The 25,806-nt window shown below is 44.3% G+C and overlaps 1 protein-coding gene across 4 annotated transcripts; it reads right to left on the bottom strand.

Annotated features, from left to right (window-relative positions):
• Nucleotides 1–1,167: 1,167 nt before the first annotated feature.
• On the bottom strand, nt 1,168–24,525 carry LOC147617959 (uncharacterized). 4 transcript variants are annotated; one of them, XM_086776231.1, is made up of 7 exons: nt 24,380–24,525; nt 24,169–24,294; nt 23,517–23,573; nt 23,362–23,427; nt 4,199–4,294; nt 1,710–1,782; nt 1,168–1,623 (listed from the first exon to the last, which is right to left on the bottom strand). In XM_086776231.1, exons 3-7 carry the CDS (start codon nt 23,556–23,558, stop codon nt 1,400–1,402), a joined length of 501 nt encoding a protein of 166 aa, XP_086632357.1. In that variant the 5' UTR covers nt 23,559–23,573; nt 24,169–24,294; nt 24,380–24,525; the 3' UTR covers nt 1,168–1,399. The 4 variants fall into 4 exon arrangements, 2 of the variants coding, with proteins under 2 accessions (XP_086632357.1, XP_086632356.1); XM_086776230.1 differs by lacking the exons at nt 23,362–23,427; nt 23,517–23,573; nt 24,169–24,294; nt 24,380–24,525 and adding an exon at nt 18,289–20,406; XR_015262281.1 differs by lacking the exons at nt 1,168–1,623; nt 23,362–23,427; nt 23,517–23,573; nt 24,169–24,294; nt 24,380–24,525 and adding exons at nt 18,099–18,177; nt 18,289–20,627 and having other exon boundaries at nt 1,753–1,782.
• Nucleotides 24,526–25,806: the final 1,281 nt, after the last annotated feature.

The raw sequence follows: 25,806 nt of genomic DNA, 5'->3' as shown, positions 1-25,806 counted from the left end.
GAAGGCCTCGATGCCCAATCAGGGATTCTAGTGGATCTAGATGATGGTGACCTAGTCGGTCAGTGTGCATTGCAAGGTGTTGCAGGAGCCTGGACTTCTACAGGTGTGTCATAAGACACTAAAGATCTTGCGGATTATGATAGTGGAATGTCTCAACTATCATATAATAATTTTTGTTGAATAATGGTTTAATTTGGAATATTGGTGACTAGGTGGTGGTTGTTGACTTTCACACTAGAGCGTACCACAATGATTGATATATTTGCAGGTTGCGGTGGTTTAGGAGTCATATGTGCAGAGCTACATCGGCACTACTTGTCTATTGACTTTGATACACTAGTTTATAATCACCATCTTAAGCGATTTGGAGACATAGCTTTGACTCCATTGGTGGGACCTAGCATACCAACAGAGGATGATACTACAGATTCAGACCAGTATGAGCCAGGATCCCAATGTGCTTGATTTTGACATTTCTATGTTTTTGACTACTGGTGCTTGATTAGTGATTTGACTATGGATATTTTTTTTGGGCATTGCTTAGATATTAACTATTATTCGACTGTATTTTAGGACATTGACTATTGGTGGAGTATCACTTTGACATTCATAGTTCAGACGAGTATGATCCAAGGTCTCAATGTCCTTGATTTTGGCATTTCTATGTTTTGGACTACAAGTGGTTTATTAGTGATTTGACTATGGATATTTTTTTTGGGCATTGCTTAGATATTAACTATTATTCGACTGTATTTTAGGACATTGACTATTGGTGGAGTATCACTTTGACATTCATAGTTCAGACGAGTATGATCCAAGGTCTCAATGTCCTTGATTTTGGCATTTCTATGTTTTGGACTACAAGTGGTTTACTAGTGATTTGACTATGGAATTTTTTTGGGCATTGCCTTGATATTGACTATTGTATTTAGGCAATTTCAATTTAGGGCATTGAATATTGATGGAGTATGACTTAGTCATTAGTAGTTCATTTTTGTTGTACTCTTTGTAGAGAGAGAGAGACAGAGAGAGAGCGCTTAACTTTCTGCATGAGGAATGAGTAAAAGAGGAGTGAGTTCAATATGTTGTGTAATGAGATAATTATGTGCAATCTTTAATTTACTCTACTAAAATTGGCTAAATAAATCACAATAAGCTAGCATTAGATTATGGAAAAGAAAGATTTGTTGATTTTATTTCATTGTATTTTTTAATAGAACATGGCAGCCAACGCACCCACACTTAGAGAAATTACTTTCTCCAAAATAATGTGGAAGGCTGCTTACAAGATGCAATTGGCTATGGAGGAAAAAAATGAGAAGTAACAAAATATGAAGAGTGTGAGTCAACCCAAGAACTCGAGGAGGCTGTCTCATACACGTGGCGAGCTCAAAGACTGTTAGAGAAATTGATGGCATCGCGGGGTCATCCACAACTCTCTGACGTTGATATGGCAGAGCTGGTCTTCCCCGATCCAAGTGTGTGTGCATGTCTGACTCGTGTCTGTATGTGTGCGTCCAAGCACCCAAAATTTGAAGCATACCACAAGCGTTTCTCGACTTCCAGAAGACGTCACCGCATCAGAGCCAAACCCAATTTCATTTTCCTTTGCATTTGAGAGCCCTGTTAAAACAAGATAATGAATACCCGAAGATTTTTTTATCATGCAATTTTGAAAAGACCAAGAACTCAATTTGTCAGCTGCTTACCAAATATCACCAGCATCTTTGTGATAAATTCTGCTGGCTTCCTCACAAGAATAGGCCTTGAGCTATCATCCCTCTATCACCCACCCCAACAAAAAGAGAACAAATCAACAATTTGCTAAATAAGCAAATAATCTTTGAATTGAGACAATTTCTGCCATCACTTGGGAACTTTTTAGGAAAAAAAAAAAAAAAGACATGAGGAGACGGTAAATGTTGCAAGGTTCACAATATATTGTGCTGTCTTCTCCTTCGTAAACCAGCAGAACCAGCTAGGAACCTTGGTTGCAGTTTCAACAGCTTACAAAGCAAGCTTAGCTTGAGGGACTCAAGGGGATAAGGGGGGCCAGCAAATGATCTGTGACACAAGCAGGCCATCCCCTCGGAGTGGACACGTGTGCAACATGATTCCCCAGCCCCTTTCTTGATGGGCACATTAACGCTACATGAGGTACTTATTGCAATGAGGGGCTCCTGTGAGTCCATTGGATGTATCTACTTGAGGTGGCTGATGATGGCAAGCAACGGAGAGTATTGACAGAGGCTGACCTTGTGAGAGCATGTTGTATCGAGATAATGCAGATTGTTAGATCGCTTGGCAAGGTATGGCACGTAGATCCGAACAAGGCAACTATTGTGGGCAAGCCGGCATAGAGTTTGTGGCACTCGAAGAGACACCCGTTAGCCCAACTACAGTGGGATCCACGTGCGTCGTTCTGGCGGGACCCCTTTGTAGCACCAGATTATCCTGGGACCCCCTTTCAATACACAGCGCAGGTCAGCCGTCAAATACAGACCACACGTATTACTGGCACCCCAGCAGAGTAGAGCATTGGCGGAGACAAGGCCTTTCTAGAGAGTTTCTTACAAACTTTTAGTGCACGTTGTGGAGTGGCCAGTGGCCCCAGAGGATCACCATGTTTATTTGGTTTCTTGCACATCGGCGGATAGCGGTGGGCGTATGGTTGGCCAACCGGATGACATGGCCTTGTTGTGGGAAAGCTCAAGAGACATTGTGCCACTGCATTTGGGATTGCATGGCCACACAGCAGGTTTGGGGGAGTGCTCAGGCTGATGACCACTCAAGGTGCATAGAGGATATTTACACGAGGGGCAGTAGCACGGTACTCAAGGCCAGCGATGGGATACAAGACGGTGGAGGGTAGCACAGCCCTATGCTCGTAAGGAGGCCAAATCATTGCTATCCCAGTCCCAGACTTCCACTCTCTAGCATAGAGCAGGGAGTTTGGTAACTCAATTTTTCTCTACAACCATATAACTAAAAGATAAGAGTACATACATAAAGGGAAAATACTCTTCTACAATAACATACAATGGTCAGTCCCCATAGTGTGAACTCCACTATATGAGCTTGCATTATAACTATGCCATAACTCTAGTACTCCAAAGTGGCTATCACACATCTTGTCATCCACTAGTGGCATATCAACTATAATCTCACCAACCATACTAATGGCATAAGTGTGGAAACCCAAGTGGGTCATCAATGTCCACGGCACTAGTTGAGCTTGATATATTAACATCCTAAGTGTGATAAGTGATCTTGTGCTCAACCTTCTTGTTCGACAAGATGCAGTTGTGAGTCATATGGCCATCCACTTCACGGGGAGTAGCTCCACTCTATTGGAAGAAGTTGGTGGAGGTCCATGACCTCTAGGTTTCGGGCAATCTGGTAGCACTCCTAGACATGGTAAGTGATCTTGTGCTCAACCTTCTTGTCCAACTGGATATGGTTGTGGATCATGTGGCCGTCACACGACTTCAAAAGTAGCTCCACTCCTAGTGGTGGGGAGAAGTCGGTGGTAACTACTTGGTATTCCAAGAGCTTGGTGACTTTGGTGGGAGCCCATTGAAACAAGACCTTCGAGGGCTGGGCGGTGTCACCTGCTAAGACTGTGGGACTTAGGAAGCTCGGACAAGTTGGACTGCGTCAGGCAGCCTTCTTGCAACTATGGCAGGAGGAGGATAGTAGCAGCATCATACGCCAGGCTACCATTGGCTTTTGACCCCCCTATGGTATGATATAGCCTACAGAGCAGGAGGTTGTATTTTCTTTGGGATATTTTCCCTTTCGTATATCTATCCCTACCTAGCATAGGATGCTTTGTAACCTTCAGGCAACTACTTTTAACTAATGGAAGGATCTTTTTCAAAAAAAAAAAAAAGTTTAAACAATGAGCCACACAGTAGCTCGTATCTCACATGCATTGCATACGAATACTTGATATAAATTATAATCATACACATGCAAGGTTTGAACTCGGGACCTTACAGCAACTGAGATGAACCACTCAGGCAACATCGTGTATCCCAATCCTCTCAACAAAAACAACTTATGAAACTAGCGCCGCACTTCCCATGCACTTGTTGATATCCTTAAAAGTCAAATGAAAGCTAAATTCTTTGAAGCATTATTACAAGCATCCATCAGCTTCCAAATGAATTATAGCAAAGGGAGCAGAAAGTCTCACCGTCTTATCAATGTAAGAGTTGACCGGACTCGCTAAGCTTAGAAGCGCAACCAGGGCACCTCCTGTATCAATATTATCTTCTAATCTTGCTTGAACCTATTTTAGAACACCAAGAGGAAATTAGCTGCATGTGAGAGCAAATTGATTGGATCAGAATGATTCAAAATGACGTTAATCTGATGTTGTGAAGGAATTTTGTAACAGTTGATGTGTATCACAAGCTACAATGTTCGAGACCGCTTTCAAAAACAGGTTTTAAAAGTTCTTATAAGCTCGATTTGAAGACTAAATGGTGAAGGACCTAAAATGCATTTAAATGCAGGTTTCAGCTAAATATCTACAACAAAGAGCTATTTTGAAAATTGGATTTAACAATTTTGAAGGCCCTCATGGATTTAATTTTATGTCCACACACACACTCTCTCAATTTGGCAGGCCATCGTGGAAGAATTTTCACTTTTCTTAAGGTGTGGGTTATTTCAACACGCAAACCTTGAAAAAGATGGAGTTTGTAAGTAGAAAAATGCGCCAAACAAAATCCACCCTAACAGTGTTCTTTTATCTAGAGGTATTGGGAGCATCCTAGACCCTCCACAATCTCCTGCCCATATGTAAATGTGGGAGCTGATCGCCTAACCCACTGTGGCGTGGTGTTAAACACCATAACCTTGGTTTTGCCAAGGTTGACAGACAATCCACTATCATGTGCAAACTCATGTAAAGCATCTAGATGACGCTGCATACTCTTAGGGGAGTCAGAGATCAACACAATATCATCAGCATATAACAATAGTGGGATCCATGTACCTACTAGCTGGGCTCCTCTGTCCCCCAATCTCTCAATGTAGTCAGAAGCCTCATCCACATACATACCAAACAATGAAGGAGATAACGGGCAACCTTGCTTCACTCCTATAGTGGAGTGAACCAAAGTAGAGACCTCCTCTGGGGTGCGTACCTATCCTGCAACTGATCTATATAAAGCCATAATCCCCCATATGAGCTATGTGGGTACCCCCATCTCCTGTAATCGCCTCATCAATCTGGCTCTGGGCACTGTATCAAATGCTTTGCGGAAGCCCACAAAGCTACAATAAATCCGTCGCCCATGCGACCTACCCTCCTCAATAATGGCCCGCAAAGTCAAGATGTAGTCAAGAGTAGAGAAACCTCTCTTGAACCCTGCCTGTCCCTCTGCTCGAATGCCCTCTCTCTATGCCCATCTACTCAACTGCTGCTCAAGAATGGATGCATACAATCGTGCTAGTGTGTGACCAATGATAATAGTGCGATAATTCCCTGGCTCCATAGGGTCCCCTAACTTGAAGATAGGCACGATGGTGGACATACTCCAAGTCTCGGGTAAGCCTTCACATAGCACGATTGAACATCACTGCTAGAAGCTCTACCAGCATGTCTCTCGCATGGATAAAGTGCTCAACGACCAATCCATCATGATCATATGCTCTCCCAGTCTTCATCCTATCAATGGCCTTCCTTACTATCTCTACGGTAAAGAAAGTACATGTCTGTGGGCATGGTGCTGGCGGGTCAGGAAAAGGTGTCTGTCCAGGAACTGTATATAGAGATGCTGCATAACTACCCCAGACCTCTGTAGAAGTGATGGCCAAAGCAGGGGAGGACTCATGAAACAAATGCAAGCCTCCCTCGAATCCTGGCTCAAGAACAACTGGTATAATTCCTGCTCTAGCTGAGCAAGGAAGGCCCGCTTCTTCCTTCGCACAAGGCGCCGGAAGGCAATACGTGACTGTCGGTGAATAGTGACTCCCAAAGCAACCTAGGAAAGAGCTCTCATACTTCGCTTCCCCTCTATTGAGGCGAAGGAGTTCTTGAAGAGGCGACCCACTTTAAAGAATACAGGCATTTTTCTTGGTGACGATCTTACTCTTTCACAGCTTGCACATATGAAGGAAGTCATGCCAGAGATTAGGGCGGCAAGAGAAAAGAGAAAGATAGCATTTTATAGAGAAGGGAGAGTGGTCATTGTGGACCGACGCTCTACATGACGGTGCGAGACCTATGGGACCAAATTAAAGCTGGCAACAGTGGATTATGTTATGGCTATGCCGAGCTTTGTTTCATGCATTGAGGACTTCACAGTTGGATCTCGGCCCATTGGGGTAGTAGTGGATCATGCATTGTTGACATTGACCATCTCTTTTCACTTTACCACAACTCAGAGGACACGAGGGGCAGATCACACTCGATATACTTTTACTTCAGAGACTGATGCTGTCTATAGAGATGGGATTTATAGACATCTGTACACAGAGGAGCCAGGGAGACCTTTGGAGGAGCTGACCCATATACTGATAGAGACTTTATAGGATGCAGCGAGAGAGGCATATCCACATACTCAGCCTGGACAGAGACAACGTTCTGGGTGTATGCCCCAGAACAGCTGGTATGATGAGGAGTGTAGAGAGACAAGAGCCCGACTGCAGCGGGTTGATGTTTCCCCGTTGCCTCCGCTTTTTTTGCCCACTGTCCAGGCTTTTGCGTGTGCCGGATTGTCAATCCCCATCAACACCATAAGCTCCTTCACCTCCTCTTCAACTTTATCCCCGTCTTTAAGGCCGGTAATCCTCACATGCAAAGCACGTGTACGTCTTCGTTGTTCCTATTCCAAAGTCATGTTAATGATTGTAAGTGTAGGGGTTATTATCTCCTTACCTTTTCTTGGCGACCTCTATCCACTTCTCCGCTTCATCCATCTTCCTTTGAGTCTTGGTGTCACCAGGAGGTGAAACTTTTTGCAGTTGTTTTCCTTATTTACATTTCTTTATAAATATATATATATATTTTTCTTTTCTTTCTCTTTGGTTGCTGTTGCTTTCCCCCAGGATCTCTTGGAAGGGCTTGGGCCATTGCAATGTCAGAATGGGTCAGCCAGTGGGACTTTGGACCAATGGTTGGCTAAGCCTGAGAACTGCACTGAAACATGATTGACAGTGTCCAGGACATGGGCACTGAAAGATGATTGACAGTGTCCAGGACATGGGCACTGAAAGATGAATGACAGTGTCCAGGACATGGCCACTGAATGAGGGTATAGGCCAGTTTACATTAGTAAGTGGCCGCCATCGAAATGTGAATGTATCTTGAATTCTAAGCAAATTCTGAAGTGACCATAGTGGTCAAAGATGGTCAGGAGACCAGAAAGAATGCAGATGACATCATCCCTAAAATCTAGGGAACTGCTATTTTTGGCAGTGTCGGAATTGAAAAGTGTTCGCGTCAGTTTGTGCGGAATGTCAAGGGGACCAAAAGCTGGCAAAGGACTGTTGTGAGAATGTGAACCAGTCAGGAGATTTTTAGCCTGGAAGATTGCATGTGGAAAAGGCTTAAAAATGTGCCAAGTGTCAAATTTTGGTACATTTTCCTCATTGAGAAGAGGGAAGCGTGGGAAATTGGGGAAGGAGGCTCATTTGCAGCCATCGTGTGGTTTTGTTGCAGGAAAACCAGCATTCGTGGTGCATTCCCTTGCCCTACAACTCAGGAATTGAGGGTTGAGCTTGCTCCCCACAGCCTCTCTCTCTCTTTCTCTCTCTTGCAGACTATGGAAATGCTCTCATCAGATAAAATCAGGTACAATTGTGTGAATTTCATGCTTAAATGCAAAGGCTAGTTGCCTCCTTGAACAGGAACAGGTGTAGTTGATTCCTACACCAAAGCAGGGACAGAAGAGGGTAATAACCTCTTTAAAACAATGCTGTTTCAGCACTGTTTAGGTGCTGTTTTTGGGCTGTTATGTTGCCCGGTTGATGCCAAAATGCAGTAGGACTTTGTTAAAGTCCTCCAGGACAGTACAAGGGTTATTTTGGGCTGAAAACAGAGCTGAAAACAGGCCTGTGCAGAAAATTACAGCAAGCTGAATTGTGATGTTTTGGACTCCATTGGGTAGCTTGATGCCTATGGAAGTGTGCCTGTCAGTTGGGACTCATTCTGAGATGTTATGGAACAGTTTTAATGCAGTTATGCTGGCAAAATTCTCCTAGAAATTTGTAAAATTCAGCTGATGTAAGTAGAGTGCTTTGTTGCACTTGTGCTTTGTAATTTCCAACCTTTTAACAATAAAGAAATACCGCAAGGGGCGCCGGACTTCGGGGCCAATGTGTTGTTGAGCGAGGGAGCGAGGATTCTGTGAATGTGTGTCTCAATAAGTCCAGGTTATTTGTGAATGAATTACCGCTTTATGTGTCCATAGACCGGTTTTATGGTTCCATTGCCGGGATAGGGTCCTCTTTTCTGCAAGAGCCCGGACACGGATTGGATTGGGTGAACAGGAGACACACATAGTGAGGTACAACCGATTACAGGTGAGAAAGAGTACGGTCTCTTTCTTTGGATACAGGTTCCCTTAAACTTTCAGTTGACAGTATGACAGACAAAGGGAAAGGCAAGCTCCCTGCCGAAGAGAGTTCCTCTTCTACTCGCAGACAGCATATAGAGGTGACAGGTGCCCAGGTGTCAGCCTCTGCTCGCATGGAGCCAGTAGTACAGCCAGTCTTGTTAGAGGAAGAACAGGAACAAGAGGATTTATTTCATGCGCAGCTCCTGAGCATGGTTGGTACCTTTGAACAATTGGTGAAGAATCCCAGGATGAAGAGGTATTTGCAGTCAAGGACAGGGGATTCCCAGGCTGAATCATCTCAGCATGCAGTTGAGAGGGCACAGGAACAAATGCCAAGGATGCCACAGCATGTAGAGCAGACACCAGGAGTGGCAGCTGATCCAGTGCAGCATGTTACACAGGCACAGGTACATGCATTTAATGGTCAGGAAAGTAATGTGCAAAGGGTCATGCCGACCATTCCTCCATTCCTTGCTTCCCAGCCTGGCTATTTTGGTGGTGGATCTGTTTTCCAGGCCATGGCTAGACCACCCACAGTTTTGCCAGGATTGATGTCAAGAGGGTCACCAGGAATGATGCCTATGGAACCTGTGAACCCTCTTTATGCCAATATAGGTGTGCAGCCCGGATTTCAAACTTATTTTAGTCCAGTTTTGGGGCCTGCAGCGCCTGTCAGTGTGGCTGAATTTTCTCAACCTAGTGGACAAAGAGCAGTAAGGACTGATGCAGAAAAGGTGCAAAAGGATTACAAAGAAGGAGGTCAAGCAGTAAAGTTTGAGACTTTCAGTGGGATGCAGGACAAATTGAAAGCGCTGACTTTCATTCAGCAGTTTGATGCAGCATACACTGGGGGTAACTTTACGGAGTCTTCTAAGGTGCGGAAGGCTGCTACTTTCTTGAAAGGTAATGCATTACAGTGGTGGACCTCATTGTTGATGCAAGGACAAGCACCTGCTACATGGGTTCAGTTTAAACAGCAGTTCTCTTTTGCCTGGCTTACAAATACTTTTGAAGTGGATGTTATGACAGCATGGCACAAACTTGATGCAGCCAACTGTGTAAATTTGGAAGAGTATAATAAGAAGTTTTGGGATGCACTCTTGCCAGTAACTTCTTACAGAACAGTGCCATTGTCAGAGCAAATAGAAAAGTATTGCTGTGGTTTGCCCAAAGAAATCAGGGATTATTGCATTAAGACCAATGTTTCTAATATGACTCAGCTCATTGAGAATGCAAACATGGCTAATGCATTGCTACAGGGAGGTTCACGTGGCTTTAAGAACACAGTGAACAAGGAACCTCAGGGCAAACAGGAACCACTTATGAAGAGGGATTTCCCACCTAGACCATTCTATAGAAAGAAGCCATTTGAGAAGAAGACTTGGCAATCACAACCTCAGAAAAGTGTTGGTCAAGGCAAAGGACAGAAGAGGCCACTATATGGCAAGTCATTTGAAGAGAGAAAGGCATTGATGCAAGCTGGGAAATGTTTCATCTGTGAACAGAAAGGGCATATGGCTGCAAAATGCCCACAACAGCCAGCAAAAGATGCCGAGGATAAAGAAGGGCCACCCAAGAAGAAGACAATGCCGAGTGCAGGATTGGTACCTGACATGGTTGGTGACCAGCCATGTGATAATGCTACAGAATTATGCAGAGCATGGGGTAAAATCAGAGATGCTACAGTGCTGATTTTCTTTGACCCTGGTGCTCGAGCCAACTTTATTTCACCAGCATTGGCAGCCAAGTTGGGAATTCGTGCTGAAGAGATGGGACCAGTTGGACAGGCTGATTTGGCATGCCCTGGGCATTGAGTTCCTGTCACTCCTATACTTGGCAAACTTCGCATGCATATACAGAGTTATGTGGACACAGAGGAGTTTCTTATCATGCCCTTGGAAGGATGTGATGTCTTGTTGGGAATTCCATGGTGTCATAGGAAACATGCAGTGTTGGATGCTTTCAACAAGAAAATCACAATTGTACATAGGGACAAGACTCATGTTTTGGATGTGAAGCTGAAAGGAGAGTCTGTCCCAGTTATTTCTGCTTCTGCTATAACTTCAGTAATGAAAAATCATCTTTCTGCGTACTTGGTTTTTGCAAAGCAAGTGAATGAAGTTGAAACTGATTTGTCTACACTAGACGAAGGTAGAAAAGCTTTCTTGGATACGTTCAGAGACTGTTTTTCAGAGTCTTTACCAGGAGAGTTACCTCCTGAGAGGCCAGAGGATCATGCCATAGATCTTATTCCAGGGTCTAGTCCGCCCAATAGGCCACCGTACAGGGTTAGTGCAGCCCAGCAGAAAGAGATTACGACACAGGTTAATGAGCTGTTAGAGAAGGGACTAATTCAGCCCAGTAGTTTCCCGTTTTGTTCACCTGTGTTACTAGTACAAAAGAAAGACGGTTCATGGCGAATGTGTATTGACTACAGAGCCTTGAACAAGAACACGATCAAGAATAGATTTCCGATTCCGCGCATAGATGATATTCTTGACCGTTTGCAAGGAGCAGAAATGTTTAGCAGGATAGATTTGAAGAGTGGGTACCATCAGATTAGAATCAGACCCGAGGATGTGCACAAGACTGCATTTCGCACTACATTTGGTCTCTATGAGTTCTTAGTCATGCCTTTTGGATTGACAAATGCTCCTGCCACATTTAACAGAATGATGGACAGAATTTTCCGTCCTTACAGAAGCTTTGTGGGCACATTCTTTGATGACATGATAGTCTATTCAAAGAGTGAAGAGGAGCACAGAGACCATCTGACAGCAGTCTTTAATGAGCTGAAACACAACAGATTGCTCATTAATGGCAAGAAGAGTGAATTCTTTCTGAAAGAAATTCACTTCCTTGGGCACATTGTATCAAAGGATGGTGTCACAATGGATCCTGCCAAGATTGAAGCAATCGTTTCATGGCCAGATTTACAGACTGTGCATGATGTTCGCAATTTTCTTGGCTTATGCTCTTACTACCGCAGATTTGTAAGGCATTTTGCAGAGATTGCTTCACCGTTACATGCGCTTGAAAAGAAGGCCATTAAATGGCAATGGACAGATAAAGAAAAATCAGCATTTAGATGCCTGAAACAGAAAATGACTACAGATCCTATGTTGACATTACCAGATTTGTCTAAATCATTTGTTGTGCAGTGTGATGCATGTGGGAACAGCATTGGTGCTGTCTTAATGCAGAATGGCCGAGTCGTGGCATATGAGAGTAGAATACTCTCTGACACTGAGAAGAACTATCAGATTTATGAGAAAGAGCTGTTAGCTGTGATCCATGCACTTACCAGTTGGAAACACTATTTACTTGGTGCTGATTTTGTTGTGCAAACGGATCATCAGACGCTCAGATACTTTCTCACACAGGCAAAGTTGTCAGAGAAACACATGCGCTGGGCAAATTTTCTGTCAATGTTCCATTTTCAGATAGTGCATGTGGAAGGCAAGAAGAATGTGGTTGCAGATGCATTGTCTCGCAAACCACAAGTGTCAGCTGTTTCTATTTCTTATCACCACGAATTGGATGATATGAAAGAGCAGTATGCCAGTGATGAAGATTTTTCCAGAATCTATGAGCAGCTAATGAATAATCAACATCATGATCACTATGTTCTGAAAGACGGCTTTCTCATGATGCATGGAAAGCTATGTGTGACTAAGGAGTTAAGGCCGAAAGTAATGCTAGAAAGTCATGCTCCACCATATGCTGGACATCGAGGCATTGATGCTACAGTGAAAGCGGTTGAGACTTTCTTTTATTGGCCAGCTTTGAGACGTGATCTTGATGTTTATGTCAGATCTTGCCTAGTATGCCAGAAAGTCAAGTTTGATAGACAGAAGGCACCTGGGTTATTGCAACCACTGCCTATTCCAGAGAGACCATGGGAAAGTATTGCCATGGACTTCATTTTTGATCTTCCAAGGACAACGACAGGGAATGATGGAATCTGGACTATAATATGTAGATTCAGTAAGCAGGCACACTTCATTCCTGTTAGAAAGAAGATAAAGCCCGAGCACATGGTTAAGATTTTCATGCAGAATATCTTTAAATACCATGGTATGCCACAGTCTATAGTCAGTGATAGAGACCCAAGGATGACTAGCTTGTTTTGGAAAGCATTGTTTGAGAATATGGGCACGACCTTGAAATTCTCATCTTCTTTTCATCCTCAAACTGATGGGCAGTCTGAAGAGGCTAACTCTACTGTCTTGGATCTGCTGAAATGTTATGTGTCAGAACATAAGGCAGCTTGGGAGCATTATTTGCCATTAGTAGAGTATGCCTACAACAATACAGTGCATTCCTCTACTGGCAAGGCGCCTTTTGAAATTGTTGAAGGTGGCAAGAAAGTACCTCCCATTCTGCAGACAAAGGATAAGATATTTGAAGCAGATCGGTATGTTGAGGGATGGCAAGAAGCGTATAAGAAGGTCAAATATGCCTTGGAAAAGTCACAAGCTAAGCAGAAAAGAGCTGCTGACATGCATCGTCGAGAGCTCTTATTTAAAGAGAATGACTGGGTCTTATTGCGCTTTGAAAAGGCACGACTGAGAAAAAGAAAGGGCAAGGAACGTCTGTTTCCTAAGCTAAGTATGCGATATTATGGTCCTTTCCAAGTCTCAGAGAAGATAAGTGATGTAGCATACAGGCTGAAATTGCCAGAAACCTGGAAGATACATAATGCATTTCATGTGAGCCTTTTGAGGCCTTTTATTGGCAATGTGTCAGAAGATATGGTGCCAGAGGAACAGCCTGAAGTGGAGGAATTGGATGAAATTCTGGTTCCTGAGCAGATTCTGGCCCATAAAGACAGAAAAGTGAAAGGACAAGTTGCAAGAAGATACTTGGTGAAATTCAGAAATTATTCACCAATGGATGCTAAATGGATGGATGAGGTTGAACTGACTGATTCACCTCAGTTGATGCAACTTTACAAGGAAGCCTTCCTGTTAGAACCTGCAATGGTTTAATATGCTTTTTGAACCTGAATTCTGAATGACCTGTACATTTGTATTATATGTTTGGCAATGTACAGTTTTGACATTTGTTGTCAATGACTTAATCAATGAATGAACTTTCAGTGCTTTGAAGTTGTATCTCTTACGCTTCAAATGAATGATTTACATGTTGTGACACTAATAGTACAACATATATGCTATCGCCCTGTGTTGGGAAACATGTATTTGAAAGGCTTGAACCTGCGATGGCACAAATGGTAGTGGGGAATTCCTATCATCGCCCCGTGTCATCCGTTGGCAGGAGATACATGCGATGACACTAATCACCTGGGGAATCTTGTGATCGTCCTGTGTCATCCGTTTGCATGTGGACTTGCAATCGAGGTCGCTTGCTTCTTTCAAGAGGGGGGTATGTCACCAGGAGGTGAAACTTTTTGCAGTTGTTTTCCTTATTTACATTTCTTTATAAATATATATATATATTTTTCTTTTCTTTCTCTTTGGTTGCTGTTGCTTTCCCCCAGGATCTCTTGGAAGGGCTTGGGCCATTGCAATGTCAGAATGGGTCAGCCAGTGGGACTTTGGACCAATGGTTGGCTAAGCCTGAGAACTGCACTGAAAGATGATTGACAGTGTCCAGGACATGGGCACTGAAAGATGATTGACAGTGTCCAGGACATGGGCACTGAAAGATGAATGACAGTGTCCAGGACATGGCCACTGAATGAGGGTATAGACCAGTTTACATTAGTAAGTGGCCGCCATCGAAATGTGAATGTATCTTGAATTCTAAGCAAATTCTGAAGTGACCATAGTGGTCAAAGATGGTCAGGAGACCAGAAAGAATGCAGATGACATCATCCCTAAAATCTAGGGAACTGCTATTTTTGGCAGTGTCGGAATTGAAAAGTGTTCGCGTCAGTTTGTGCGGAATGTCAAGGGGACCAAAAGCTGGCAAAGGACTGTTGTGAGAATGTGAACCAGTCAGGAGATTTTTAGCCTGGAAGATTGCATGTGGAAAAGGCTTAAAAATGTGCCAAGTGTCAAATTTTGGTACATTTTCCTCATTGAGAAGAGGGAAGCGTGGGAAATTGGGGAAGGAGGCTCATTTGCAGCCATCGTGTGGTTTTGTTGCAGGAAAACCAGCATTCGTGGTGCATTCCCTTGCCCTACAACTCAGGAATTGAGGGTTGAGCTTGCTCCCCACAGCCTCTCTCTCTCTTTCTCTCTCTTGCAGACTATGGAAATGCTCTCATCAGATAAAATCAGGTACAATTGTGTGAATTTCATGCTTAAATGCAAAGGCTAGTTGCCTCCTTGAACAGGAACAGGTGTAGTTGATTCCTACACCAAAGCAGGGACAGAAGAGGGTAATAACCTCTTTAAAACAATGCTGTTTCAGCACTGTTTAGGTGCTGTTTTTGGGCTGTTATGTTGCCCGGTTGATGCCAAAATGCAGTAGGACTTTGTTAAAGTCCTCCAGGACAGTACAAGGGTTATTTTGGGCTGAAAACAGAGCTGAAAACAGGCCTGTGCAGAAAATTACAGCAAGCTGAATTGTGATGTTTTGGACTCCATTGGGTAGCTTGATGCCTATGGAAGTGTGCCTGTCAGTTGGGACTCATTCTGAGATGTTATGGAACAGTTTTAATGCAGTTATGCTGGCAAAATTCTCCTAGAATTTGTAAAATTCAGCTGATGTAAGTAGAGTGCTTTGTTGCACTTGTGCTTTGTAATTTCCAACCTTTTAACAATAAAGAAATACCGCAAGGGGCGCCGGACTTCGGGGCCAATGTGTTGTTGAGCGAGGGAGCGAGGATTCTGTGAATGTGTGTCTCAATAAGTCCAGGTTATTTGTGAATGAATTACCGCTTTATGTGTCCATAGACCGGTTTTACTTGGTGATGACTTCCACCCATGAGAAAGTCTTTGCTTCATGTTGCTTCTCTTCTTCCTTAATTGCCCGTACTTGTTCCTTGATAACCTTGAGCTCTTCTATCATGGATGGCTGAATTTCACCTTCTTCAAGTCCATCATTTGCCTTAGCCTCTGCAAGCTCCCTCTAAAGAGCTGAAATTACGCCTTTGAGCGTGTTGACTTCCCCGTGAAGGTCTTTAACTTCTGCTATGAGGTCCTCCTCCTCTTTCCACCACTTACCCTCATTGAATACCATTTGGAGAAAGTTGGCTTTCTCCTTCCACCATCCCTCCATCTCCGCCTTCCATTCCTTCATCTCCTTTTTCACATTTGTTATCCTCTTGTTTGTGACCATAAAGGTCGCCTTCGTCGGGTTGCGCAAGGGGGAAGCCATGGAAGAAGGAGAGAGAGTTATGTTGCTCTGTCTTGGGGGCCTGAGCAAGGGTGGGTGGGGAAAGGGGCGGCAAACAGAGAGAGTGAAGGGCAGGCAACGTGAGGGTGAGGCGCAGGCAAGCAGCAGGAGGGGGGGCGAAGGGTAGGCAGCGGGAGAGAGAGTGAAGGGGGCGCAGGCAGGTGAGGGGCAGGCAGCGGGAGAAGGGAGGGCACACGTAGACAGGTAGCGAAGGGAGGCGCAGGCAGGCGAGGGGCAGGTAGCGGGAGGGCAGGCAGCGGGAGGGGGGGGGCGCAGCGGGAGAGAGAGAGAAAGAGAGAGAGAGAGAAAGAAAGAAAGAAAGAAAGAAAGAAAGAAAGATATATTAACGTCTACGAGAGGCCAAAGTCGGCCTATGAGACAAAAAATAATACAACTGTGTTCTTCCGGTCATCGGTCGTGCTGAGCCCGTGTTCACTCGAGGGATGGCTAGCTCTGTATTAGTGATCATCCGTTGAGCCCCTCGAGTCTCTCCAGTTGAGCCTTCTTCGTAAGCTGTCAAAAGTACATCCAATCACCAAGGCTCCTAGTGGGGCCTCCATCCATAGCTGCCCACGACACTTGTAGATGTGCGTCCATGTGCTCACATGGTGTCAAGTTCTGGGGGCTCCATACCAAGGGTTGTCAAAGACCCTCCTCAACACTAACGGTGATGTCTGAAATAGTGCAGGCCTCAGTTTCTCCCAAGCCTTCAAGTGGCAGCTAGCAAATTTTTCTTCAAATCTCTTTTGCCCTGTGCATCTCGGTGAAAATCCATATGATCCTTGGGTTCCATGGGCACTCTGTGGATGGAACCCGATCCTGAATCCGTTGTAGTAGTCCCTTCCAGGGCTCCCACATGGAAGGAGGCTACACACTATGCTCTGAGCCTCTGCTCTGGCAAGTCAGGTCCACAATGCATAGCCCACCCTTTGATGTAGGAACTATGATCATGGGCTAGGAAGCCTTGGCCCTGGAGGGCCGTCCGTCTTTTCCAGATCATAAGAAGTTCTCTGATCAAAGGTTGGACCTGTCCAATGTAGGAACGGGAGAACGCCTAGCAAGACATGATCTACTACATAGTAGCTAGCAATACCTAGTTAGCCGCCACTGCCCTGCCAATGAGAGAAAGACGTGTAGTGCTCAAAAGAGTATCTCCTATGTGTTGTTTGGGGGTTTTGTCCAAACCTACCTAGCACCTCAAGTTCCTCACTGAAGCGCTCTCTGGAATCCCTCAAAGGAGGGGCTAGGTAGCCAAGAAGGGGGCATGTTCAGAAACCATGAGATTTTTCAGCACCCTTGAAGCCGTGCAGAAAATCTCCGTGGTCCATTGAAAACATGTGAGGTTCTTAGCAGACCCTCTCAAATACGTAGCGGTGTCATCAACAAACTCAGAACCCAAAAACTCCTTGTCCTTGATAAGTGGTCGTAAATCCTATAGGCTAGTCTTTTGGGCTGACAGACTCCAGAGTACTGCTTGTGGCCTCGGCAAAGAAGAGAAAGAGGAATGGAGCCAACGAGCAGCCCTGTCACATTGATCTTGTCAAGGGAAAGCGCTCTCCTCAACCCTGCCACACCTCGAATCCACTGTAGCAAGAATCCCATGCTCTCAAAATTGCCCTCTAGAAAGCCCCAATAAACTCGATCGTAGGGCTTCTTGAAGTCCAGTAGGAGGATAGCCAGCTCATCCCCTCTCAGTCGAGCCAACGCTGGGGCCTCCTAGAAAGTGAAGATGTTATCAAATGTCATGTGCATGCTAGGGATAGGCAAGTAGATGACGGGCTAGAGTGCTATCCGTGGTAACATGGGTCAGCGGCATCATTTTGTGCTTTTCATGGTGGGAGCTTTTCCCAGAGCCTATAAAAGGGAGTGCCACGGCCATAGAGTAGCACACCAGCCACAGGAGGTGTAGAGCTTGGAGCTAGCAGCAGCATAGGCTATCACCTGGCGGTATGGGACACCAGAGGGTATGGCATGGCTTGCAGAGTGGCTAGCAGTTTCCACGAGCGTGGAGTTAGCAGCGCAGGCGATCACCCGACGGTATGCGACGCCAGAGGGTATGGCATGGCTTACAGAGCGGCTAGTAGTTTCCTTTCAAGATGCACAACGGAATGACAAGCAACAAGTGCGCAAGAGAGAGATAAAGAGATGAAGACAAGAAGCTCCATTCTATATCCAAAATAGATGATACAAGAGATTCCTTGCGAAGGTGTCACACACCTACGAGTAAGGGCTCAATGCTCAAGAATTGATAAAGCTTCATACTTGTTTCCATCGGAGAAGATAAGGGTTTCCACTCCTGCACATCAGAGGCCGCAAAAAGCTCTGTCCGCTTCTGAGATAAAACAATCCCCCTTTGAACCTACCAACTGTCTATCCCAAGACAATAAAGAAAATGCATGTAACACACCTCACACCCCGAATGTTCTGATTGTGTAGTCTTCCTGATGTGCCCAAAACCACCATGCCGATGAGAATCCAGGCTTCGGAATCTTGTGCTAACTAGTACACCATGCCAAGAACCAAAAGAAACTGAAAACATAGGTACAAGAAGCACCCCCAGGGCAGAAATCCATTGCCACAAGCTTCTCTTGATGCTTTCCTCCGAGTTTCCTGTTTGAGAGTAGCACCTACATGAGTAGGCTCTCTGTCCTTCAAAACATGTAATATCAACCCATAGTTGACATACCAGTACTCTTGCAACCACTCACCAATAACTCATCCCTGAGATACCTCCGCAATCTCTCCCTCATCAGGTACATGATGCTCATGCACCACAAAATCAAGATCTGCGTCAATGGTAGGAGAAGGAAGATAAGGAGCCACAGCCATGGAGTCCTGCAACTTGTACACCCCATGCTCCTCAAAACCTTCATATACACATCCTGGTCTGTCTCTCCCTGATCCAGAAATGATCCTCGGAAAACTCCACGAGAAGGCCAAGCTTACAAAGCTCCTTCACAGATAGCAAGCGATATCCAAGGTCTGGAACATAAAGAGCTTTAGAAGTCTCCCTTCCCATTCGGGAACAGACAAAGGCGCCAATGCCGCATACCGGGATAGTAGAACCATCCCCAATGAAGATCTTCACTTCCAGAGTCTGAAGATTCCAAAGACCTTCCACTGATGGAGACATATGCTGAGAAGCACCACTGTCCACACCCCACTCCCATGCTGTAGGTACTATGAGCCTCGCCTCGTCGCAAGAGGACTGCTCACTCTCAAGTACATGCAGAAAAGCAGCAATCCGCGCAAAAACATTGGACTCAAAAGAAGAATCCTCTTTCGCCTGGTCAGTGGATTTGTCCGGGCAATCCTTCCAGAAATGTCTTGTCTTGCCACACTTTTGACAAGTCTTCTCCTTCTTACCATCTGACTGCTTACCTTTTCCTTTCTTCTGTTGATTCCTGGACGCCTGTCCAGTCAAAGCTTCTGAACCCCCTCTGTTTTCAGAGTGGTCCCGGAATTTGTCCTCATGATCCAACACCATGGGAACTAACTCCTCCCACGTAAGGTTAGTCATCCGCCCCGAAGTGATCAAAGAAGAATAAAAACCACTGTAACTGTCGGGTAAATGAGACAAAAGAGTGATGGCCATGTCTTCGGATGAAATCAGCTTCCACGTTGCCAGCAGATCTTGCTACATAGCCTGAAGTTTGTTTATGTGATTCTTCATTGAAGCTGAAGTTTGTTTATGTGATTCTTCATTGAAGCTGATTGTGAAGGCTTGAGTGTCCGCATCTGAACCTCAATCGTCACCTTCTTCATAGGGGTCATTCGATTGTACAATGTAGCCAGACGAAGCCATATCTCCCGGGCTCCCGTCAAATTCTTTATGTGCTCAATCACGGATGGAGTACAGTTCAAGAAAATGAAGGACCGAATCCTTGCATTCAACCTGTCCCACTGAGTCCCTTCCTTCTAGATCCAAGCTTTCTCCACCCCCGAGGGCTTCTCCCCCTTAGGTATGGATGGGCGATCATACGGTATAGTTACAATCAGTAACAAGTCATTAGTCTCCAAAACAGACTCCATCGGGACTTTCCGAATACCATAATGACCCTGACCTTCAAGCTATCGATCTGCAGGAAACCGAGGAAGAACAGGAATCTTCCACTCCAACCATTCTTGTAAAATATTCTCCGTGTCAACATCATCATCATCTTCAACTTAGTTGTCTCTAGGTTGCTTCTCCTCTATCTCAGACATGATTGCTCCAAGTGCGAATACCAAGGGGGTAAATGAAAGGAAGCCCGAGTTTCACACGATTGCGAAAACGCAGCAACCAATTATCTCGCTGAAATACCTCCAAAACAAAGCCAAAATGAAGCCAAATGATGCCGATAGAAAGCCACCAAACAACTTTCCCTTCTTGCGCGAGAAACGCCTTCGCGCAAGAAAAATGCACCCAAAACGCTGGACTGTAAACGCAGCCAAAACGCTGCTCTTCCGCTGAAATGAGTGATGAAGACCTCCTCCTCCTCCAGGCTGAAAACGCAGATGTTTTCCCTCGGTTGAAAAACGCAGGTCTATTCGCACTTTTTGGCACCAAAAACCTTATGTTTGCTGAAAAAACAAAGGCTTGATGGGTACCCTAGGTGCCCAGCAACTTGTGGAAGGTGTCAAGGACACATTATATTCTTATAAATTTTTGGGAGAACATTTGTTGGGGTTATGGGCCGTTCACATGGTTCCATTTTTTGGGACAATTTTCTTTTTGCAGAATTCCTAAGGTTTTCTAGAGCTGTATGCTCGGCATCGCCGCGCAGTGTCGTGACACGCAGTGTCTTCATGCAGAAGGAGGTGTCTCATCGTTTTCACGGATTTCAAGGCACCTTGGAGTTTCCAATTAATCCTCATGGGATCGGAAGACTTTGGTACTACTACTTAGGGTTCACTCGGATTTGTCTACGATACATTCGGGCGCTTCATTGACATCTTTTTGGGGCATTCATCTTTTTTCCTACTCCCCTAAAAATTTCTAAAAATGTTTACCTTGTTTTATTCGTTTTGTTCTATGGGTTCTCTACCTAGAGTAATACTCCAAAAGTTAAAATTTTTGTCCTTTTCCTCGTCCATTTTTCTTTGTGTGTGTGTGTGTGTGTGTGTGTGTGTGTGTGTGTGTGTGTGTGTGTGTGTGTGTGTGTTTTTCAAATAATTGAAGCCTTGTAATTATCCTTTCCGGGACTTAGGAGTTGGGGATTATGGAAACCAATGTACGTGCTTTTGAGTGAATTTTTCGTTTGAGTTGCGACCAGTTGATAGTGTTAATTCTTCCTATTTTTAGTGGTGCATATGCCCTATCATTTACGTTTTTGTTGTATTAATTCTTTCTATTTATTATGTTCCCTTAGTGCTACGCTTCATTATGGCTGAGTCTGCCCTGCATCTTTGGAGCTCTTACAGAAAGATCTTTGTATGAATTTATGCTCGTATGTGTATGTGTGTGTGTGTGTGGAGGTGGGGGATTATATATCGATACCAAGTTCTACACCCACTATTGGGCACGATGACTTTAGTGGGGATGTCATAGTATCTATTCCATACTATGCATGATGAAGGTGATGGTTATATAGTCTTGTGGATGACTACCAGCATGAGTTTATAACTCGCGCTTTCTTATATGGTGAATTTGGGCGTGTTCCTGAATTCATCTAAAGATACTCGACCTAGAAGGGTTTCAAGATGTAGGGCCATGGTCCCGTAGACCTTTGAGTCTGTATGCATTCAAGCTTAGACTTGGTGCGTCTGAGCCAAGTTCATAAACAAGCCATGAGAGTGCTTGGTTGAGCCTCTAAGCCTTGCATAGACGTAAGCCTTTGAGTTGGTATGTAAAACATGTCTAGCCTCTCAGTCGGCACGGAGACATGGTGCAGTCTGGTGGAGGTCATTGAACTTTCAAAGTTTTTCCTTGGGAATCTCCACCTCTGCTCCAAAGGGGGGTTTATTGTATACAGGTTCTTGTGTATGCATGTCTTACACTCTTCCATCTTGTGTGCGCCCATTTACCCAGGCCCGCCTCCTATGTGTGAACCATCCCTTGTTCACATATCTTATCCTTTTGTGTGTGTGTGTGCCACTTGGCACTCTCCCATTTGCTATATACTTTCCTATGTGTCAAGAAGATAAGGTTTCCATGCCATAAAGAATCCCTTGTACTTCAGTCTATTCAATTAAGCAATACACTACATATTGTACTCTCTTTTTTTTTCGTGAAATGGTGTTTTATATTATATGTAAAAATGTACATCAGCCACATGGCTCACACAGAACCTATGGCCCCAAAAAAACCCCACAGCACTTTGCTCTCAGGGAGGCCGGTACTCTACCATTCCAGACCCACTTTGCCACGGAGCAGGAACAGATGTCAGAGATGGGGGATGATTGGCAATTTGGTTGCATGGTTCAGCCCGATGCATCAAGATCTTTGTTGAGGGTCAGGCAGTGCCGCCTCCCGAGACACTCTGGGATTTCTGGTCTCTCATACACTCCTTGAGGGGACAGCTTGACAGTCTAGATGGGGAGTTCGGACTGGGCAGGCGGCCTTCTGCTGACTTTGGGCCCCTTCTTCACCTGTACCATACGCTGGCATTACAAGCCACCTGTTTGGCTCCTCCCCTCCTATTGTATGATATAGCCGAGAGAGCGGGTGGATATCTTTTTTCTCCATCGGGATTCATCCCCCTACCGAGCGTGGGATGCCTTTTAGCCCTCGGGCAGATTCTTTTATAACTAATAGAAGGGTCTTTTTTTGGAAAAAGAAAAATCCTCAGAAACACAGTCCACCACCCAGATAATACCTCTTCCCAATGACAAAATTCAGTTCAAAACTATCTACCCTTCCCTAAGCTCCCTTACAATTCTCTGATGTAAAACAAGCCCTTTAGTTAATATCACCTCCCTACCTCCAAGATGGCATTGAAGTTCTACACAGCTTACACAGTCAAAGTCTTGGAGCACTTCACCCACATGCTGTGAGAAACAGCAGAATCAGCATCTCAGCATGAAAACCGTCCATTCTGAAGTAGCACTCCTAGGGGTCCCATTTCTCTTCTGAATTGATGGTTTTATTTTCAAAGACTTAAACTCAACATGCCCCCTCCCTCTCACAACCGGACACTCACCTCGCAATTTACCGACTCTGAAACTCCTCCAGCTTTGATCAATAATCATGACAGCAACAGCATTATATCAGCAAAAATACACTTATTAAAAATTGAAGTGCCCTAAAGCTTCTCCCCCCCCCTCCCCCACCCCCAAACCCCAAAAAAAAAAGGAACAGCCCACTAATCCGCTCTTAAAAGAGGAGTGACACATAGACCCTAGGTTTTAGAAGCAAAAACCAACTTATCTGCAGCCTTGTCCTCATAAATGCTTAGCCATGTTAGACAAAAGACATTATCATGTTCCAAAAAGTTTTGACCTCCCTTCCATTTGATCTAGCTCATGTCCATGAATACATGTGAATGCCTTTACAACTCACATTCTCCAAATCTTGGCTCTGTCGACTAGAAGCAGCATTTGACAATTCCTTTTGAGCCTCCTGAACCTGGTTGAATATCAAACTTTTTTAAAGAACTCATATTAGCCAACAACTGCGAGCAAAAAGCTTCACCAACCAAAGATTTCACCCATTACCTTCTTCTCTTGCTTCTTTTTTTCTTCCTCAAAAGCTTTCATGAGCTTTTGTACCACCTGCATTCCAAACAAAACAATGGAATGGAGATATAAAGCCCCTTTAAAAGTGAAAAGTCCTATCAAACCATCTGGCTAACTATACGAGAAAACTGCTGCCCTCTTCTAAAGCAAAAAGATAATATCAGAGAGGTCAGAAATTCAAGAGTAGCGGATCATCAAAACAAATTCCATAAAAAATTTCCAAGCATTCAACATCAGAATAGCTAAAACTTGCATGGCAATCTAGGTACTTTATGTTACGAGTTTTGGCCTTAAAAACTTTGAAGGGGCCAAGCCTTAGGGAATCTGGCATAATGGCATTGGTTATGATAGAACCATCTCTTCACTTGAAGAGTGAAATTATGAACATTTTACATTGTAATCTGTAAATTGTAAAACTTCAAACATTCAAATTTTAAAGTTCAAGCTACAGTGCTACTTCAAGAATAAAAGTCCAAATTTCAAGCAGAAAGGTTATCCTGCATTCGTTTCTTAAAGTTTTAAGGTTAAACAACATCTTTCACTAATAAGAAATGCGTTTAAAAAACACTGCAACATTTCAAATTTACTGAAAAACGCTTTCACATTAGAAACATGTAAATTGTGATTATACCTAGCTTGGGTCTTCAGTTGTCTCTAGAAACTTTTGAAGTAAGTGGTTCTTTCGAGCTGTGTATATAATTTTGTCGTCCACGTCGGTAACATTCATAACAAAGAACACGTTGTAGTGAAAATAACCCTAAAAACCAAATCATAAATTTAAAAAGCAGCCCACAACAGACCATTCAATTTTTACCTGACATAGAAAGAAATGAATTACAAACCTCAAGAACTCTTCTGATAATGTCAAAACTGATATAGTTTTGTGCATGGCCAAGATGCGAAGAATCGTAGACTGTTGGCCCGCATATATACCAAGTGACTACCAAGCCAAACACATCATGAAAAAATCATAGGGTACATGTTGTCAAACACTTGGATTCAACATAAACCATGGTCTATTCTCATACAAGAGTAATTTTGTCAGACACACCACATAAAAAGTTCTGCACTTATTATTTAGTCGTATATTGAGGGCTTGGACAAGGCAGAGCTGCCAAATAATGATCACATCAACCAACCCTCAAAATCATACCCAAAAAGAGGGACCTTGAACCTATATACCTGGATGAATCCAGGAACATGTCTAAATTCACCTTAAAAGAAAAGGCAAGTTATAAACTCATGGTACACATCCACAAGACTATATATCATGCATAGTATGGACTAGATACTATGACATACCCACTAACATCATCAATGTCCAATAGTTGGTGTAGAGCTTGGTATCGATATATGCTCCCACACACACAAAAGAGCATAAATTCAAACGGAAGTCTCTGTGCTAAGTTTCTGTCAAAGCTCTGGAGATACATGGCAAGCTCAGCCAAAATGAAGCCTCGCGCGTCTGCTGAGCCCCGCCCTCGTGCATCTGCCGCGTACCTCTCAGCACTTGAGAGAGATGGAGAAGACACCAACACCAGAGAAGGGAGCTAGAGCGCTCCTACACAGAGAGATTCTCGGGCCCCAAAAACCATGGCTCCCCTTATGGTATTTGTTTACTTTCCATATAGCTGTTGCATGACTTAACGGGCTCAGCCGGCACACGCACGGTAGCCCCTCGATCTCTTGGTATCGCCCAAGAACACTTGATCAACTTAGATCTTGATTTTATGCCTTTACATGACCCCCAAGGATCCCTTTTATACAAAACAATAAAAGCTTACAGCTTTTTTTGTAGCCAATCAAAAAGGCCCTTTTTAAAAAAAAGCTTGGTGCCCATGTGGCGAGAGAGAGAGAGAGAGAGAGAGAGAGAGAGAGAGAGAGAGAGAGAGAGGGAAAAAAACGCTCGTTGCCCCTTCAACCCACGCATGCCACGTAAGTATCTTGGCGCGTTCTCCTCTGCCGTGTCACCTCTTCTCTACGCGCTCTCTTCTCTGCCACGTCAGCACCTTCTGCCATCCCTAGGGTTAGGGTTTGCAGCAACCCTCAGCCCTAGGGTTAGGGCAACAAACTCATCAAGTTAGTTGAAAACTTTCATGCAATTCTGCATTCCACTAGTTATCCTCGCATTAGACCTTGGTTCAATAAGATCCATACCGAACACGTCCTTATGCGCCCTGATAACATGCAATCATGCATTCCAAAGGTGTTACGCAGGCGCAATCCAACAGCAGACCCATTCTCTGAAATCGCCATCTCCGGCCTCTCT

This window comes from Cibotium barometz, chromosome 36 (assembly GCF_041138505.1).
Source record: "Cibotium barometz isolate CiBa-2024 chromosome 36, ASM4113850v1, whole genome shotgun sequence".
NCBI lineage: Eukaryota > Viridiplantae > Streptophyta > Polypodiopsida > Cyatheales > Cibotiaceae > Cibotium > Cibotium barometz.
This window is presented reverse-complemented; position numbering and strand designations above follow the sequence as displayed.

Excerpts from the sequence above, each read along its gene's own strand:
- LOC147617959 (XM_086776230.1), bottom strand. The coding sequence starts at position 18,420 with ATGTTTTCAGTTTCTTTTGGTTCTTGGCATGGTGTACTAGTTAGCACA. Across the intron at positions 1,783-4,198 it reads ACTCTTACATTGATAAGACG|AGGGATGATAGCTCAAGGCC; the intron begins GTGAGACTTTCT and ends GGTGGGTGATAG. Across the intron at positions 1,624-1,709 it reads AAAGATGCTGGTGATATTTG|GGCTCTCAAATGCAAAGGAA; the intron begins GTAAGCAGCTGA and ends TTGTTTTAACAG.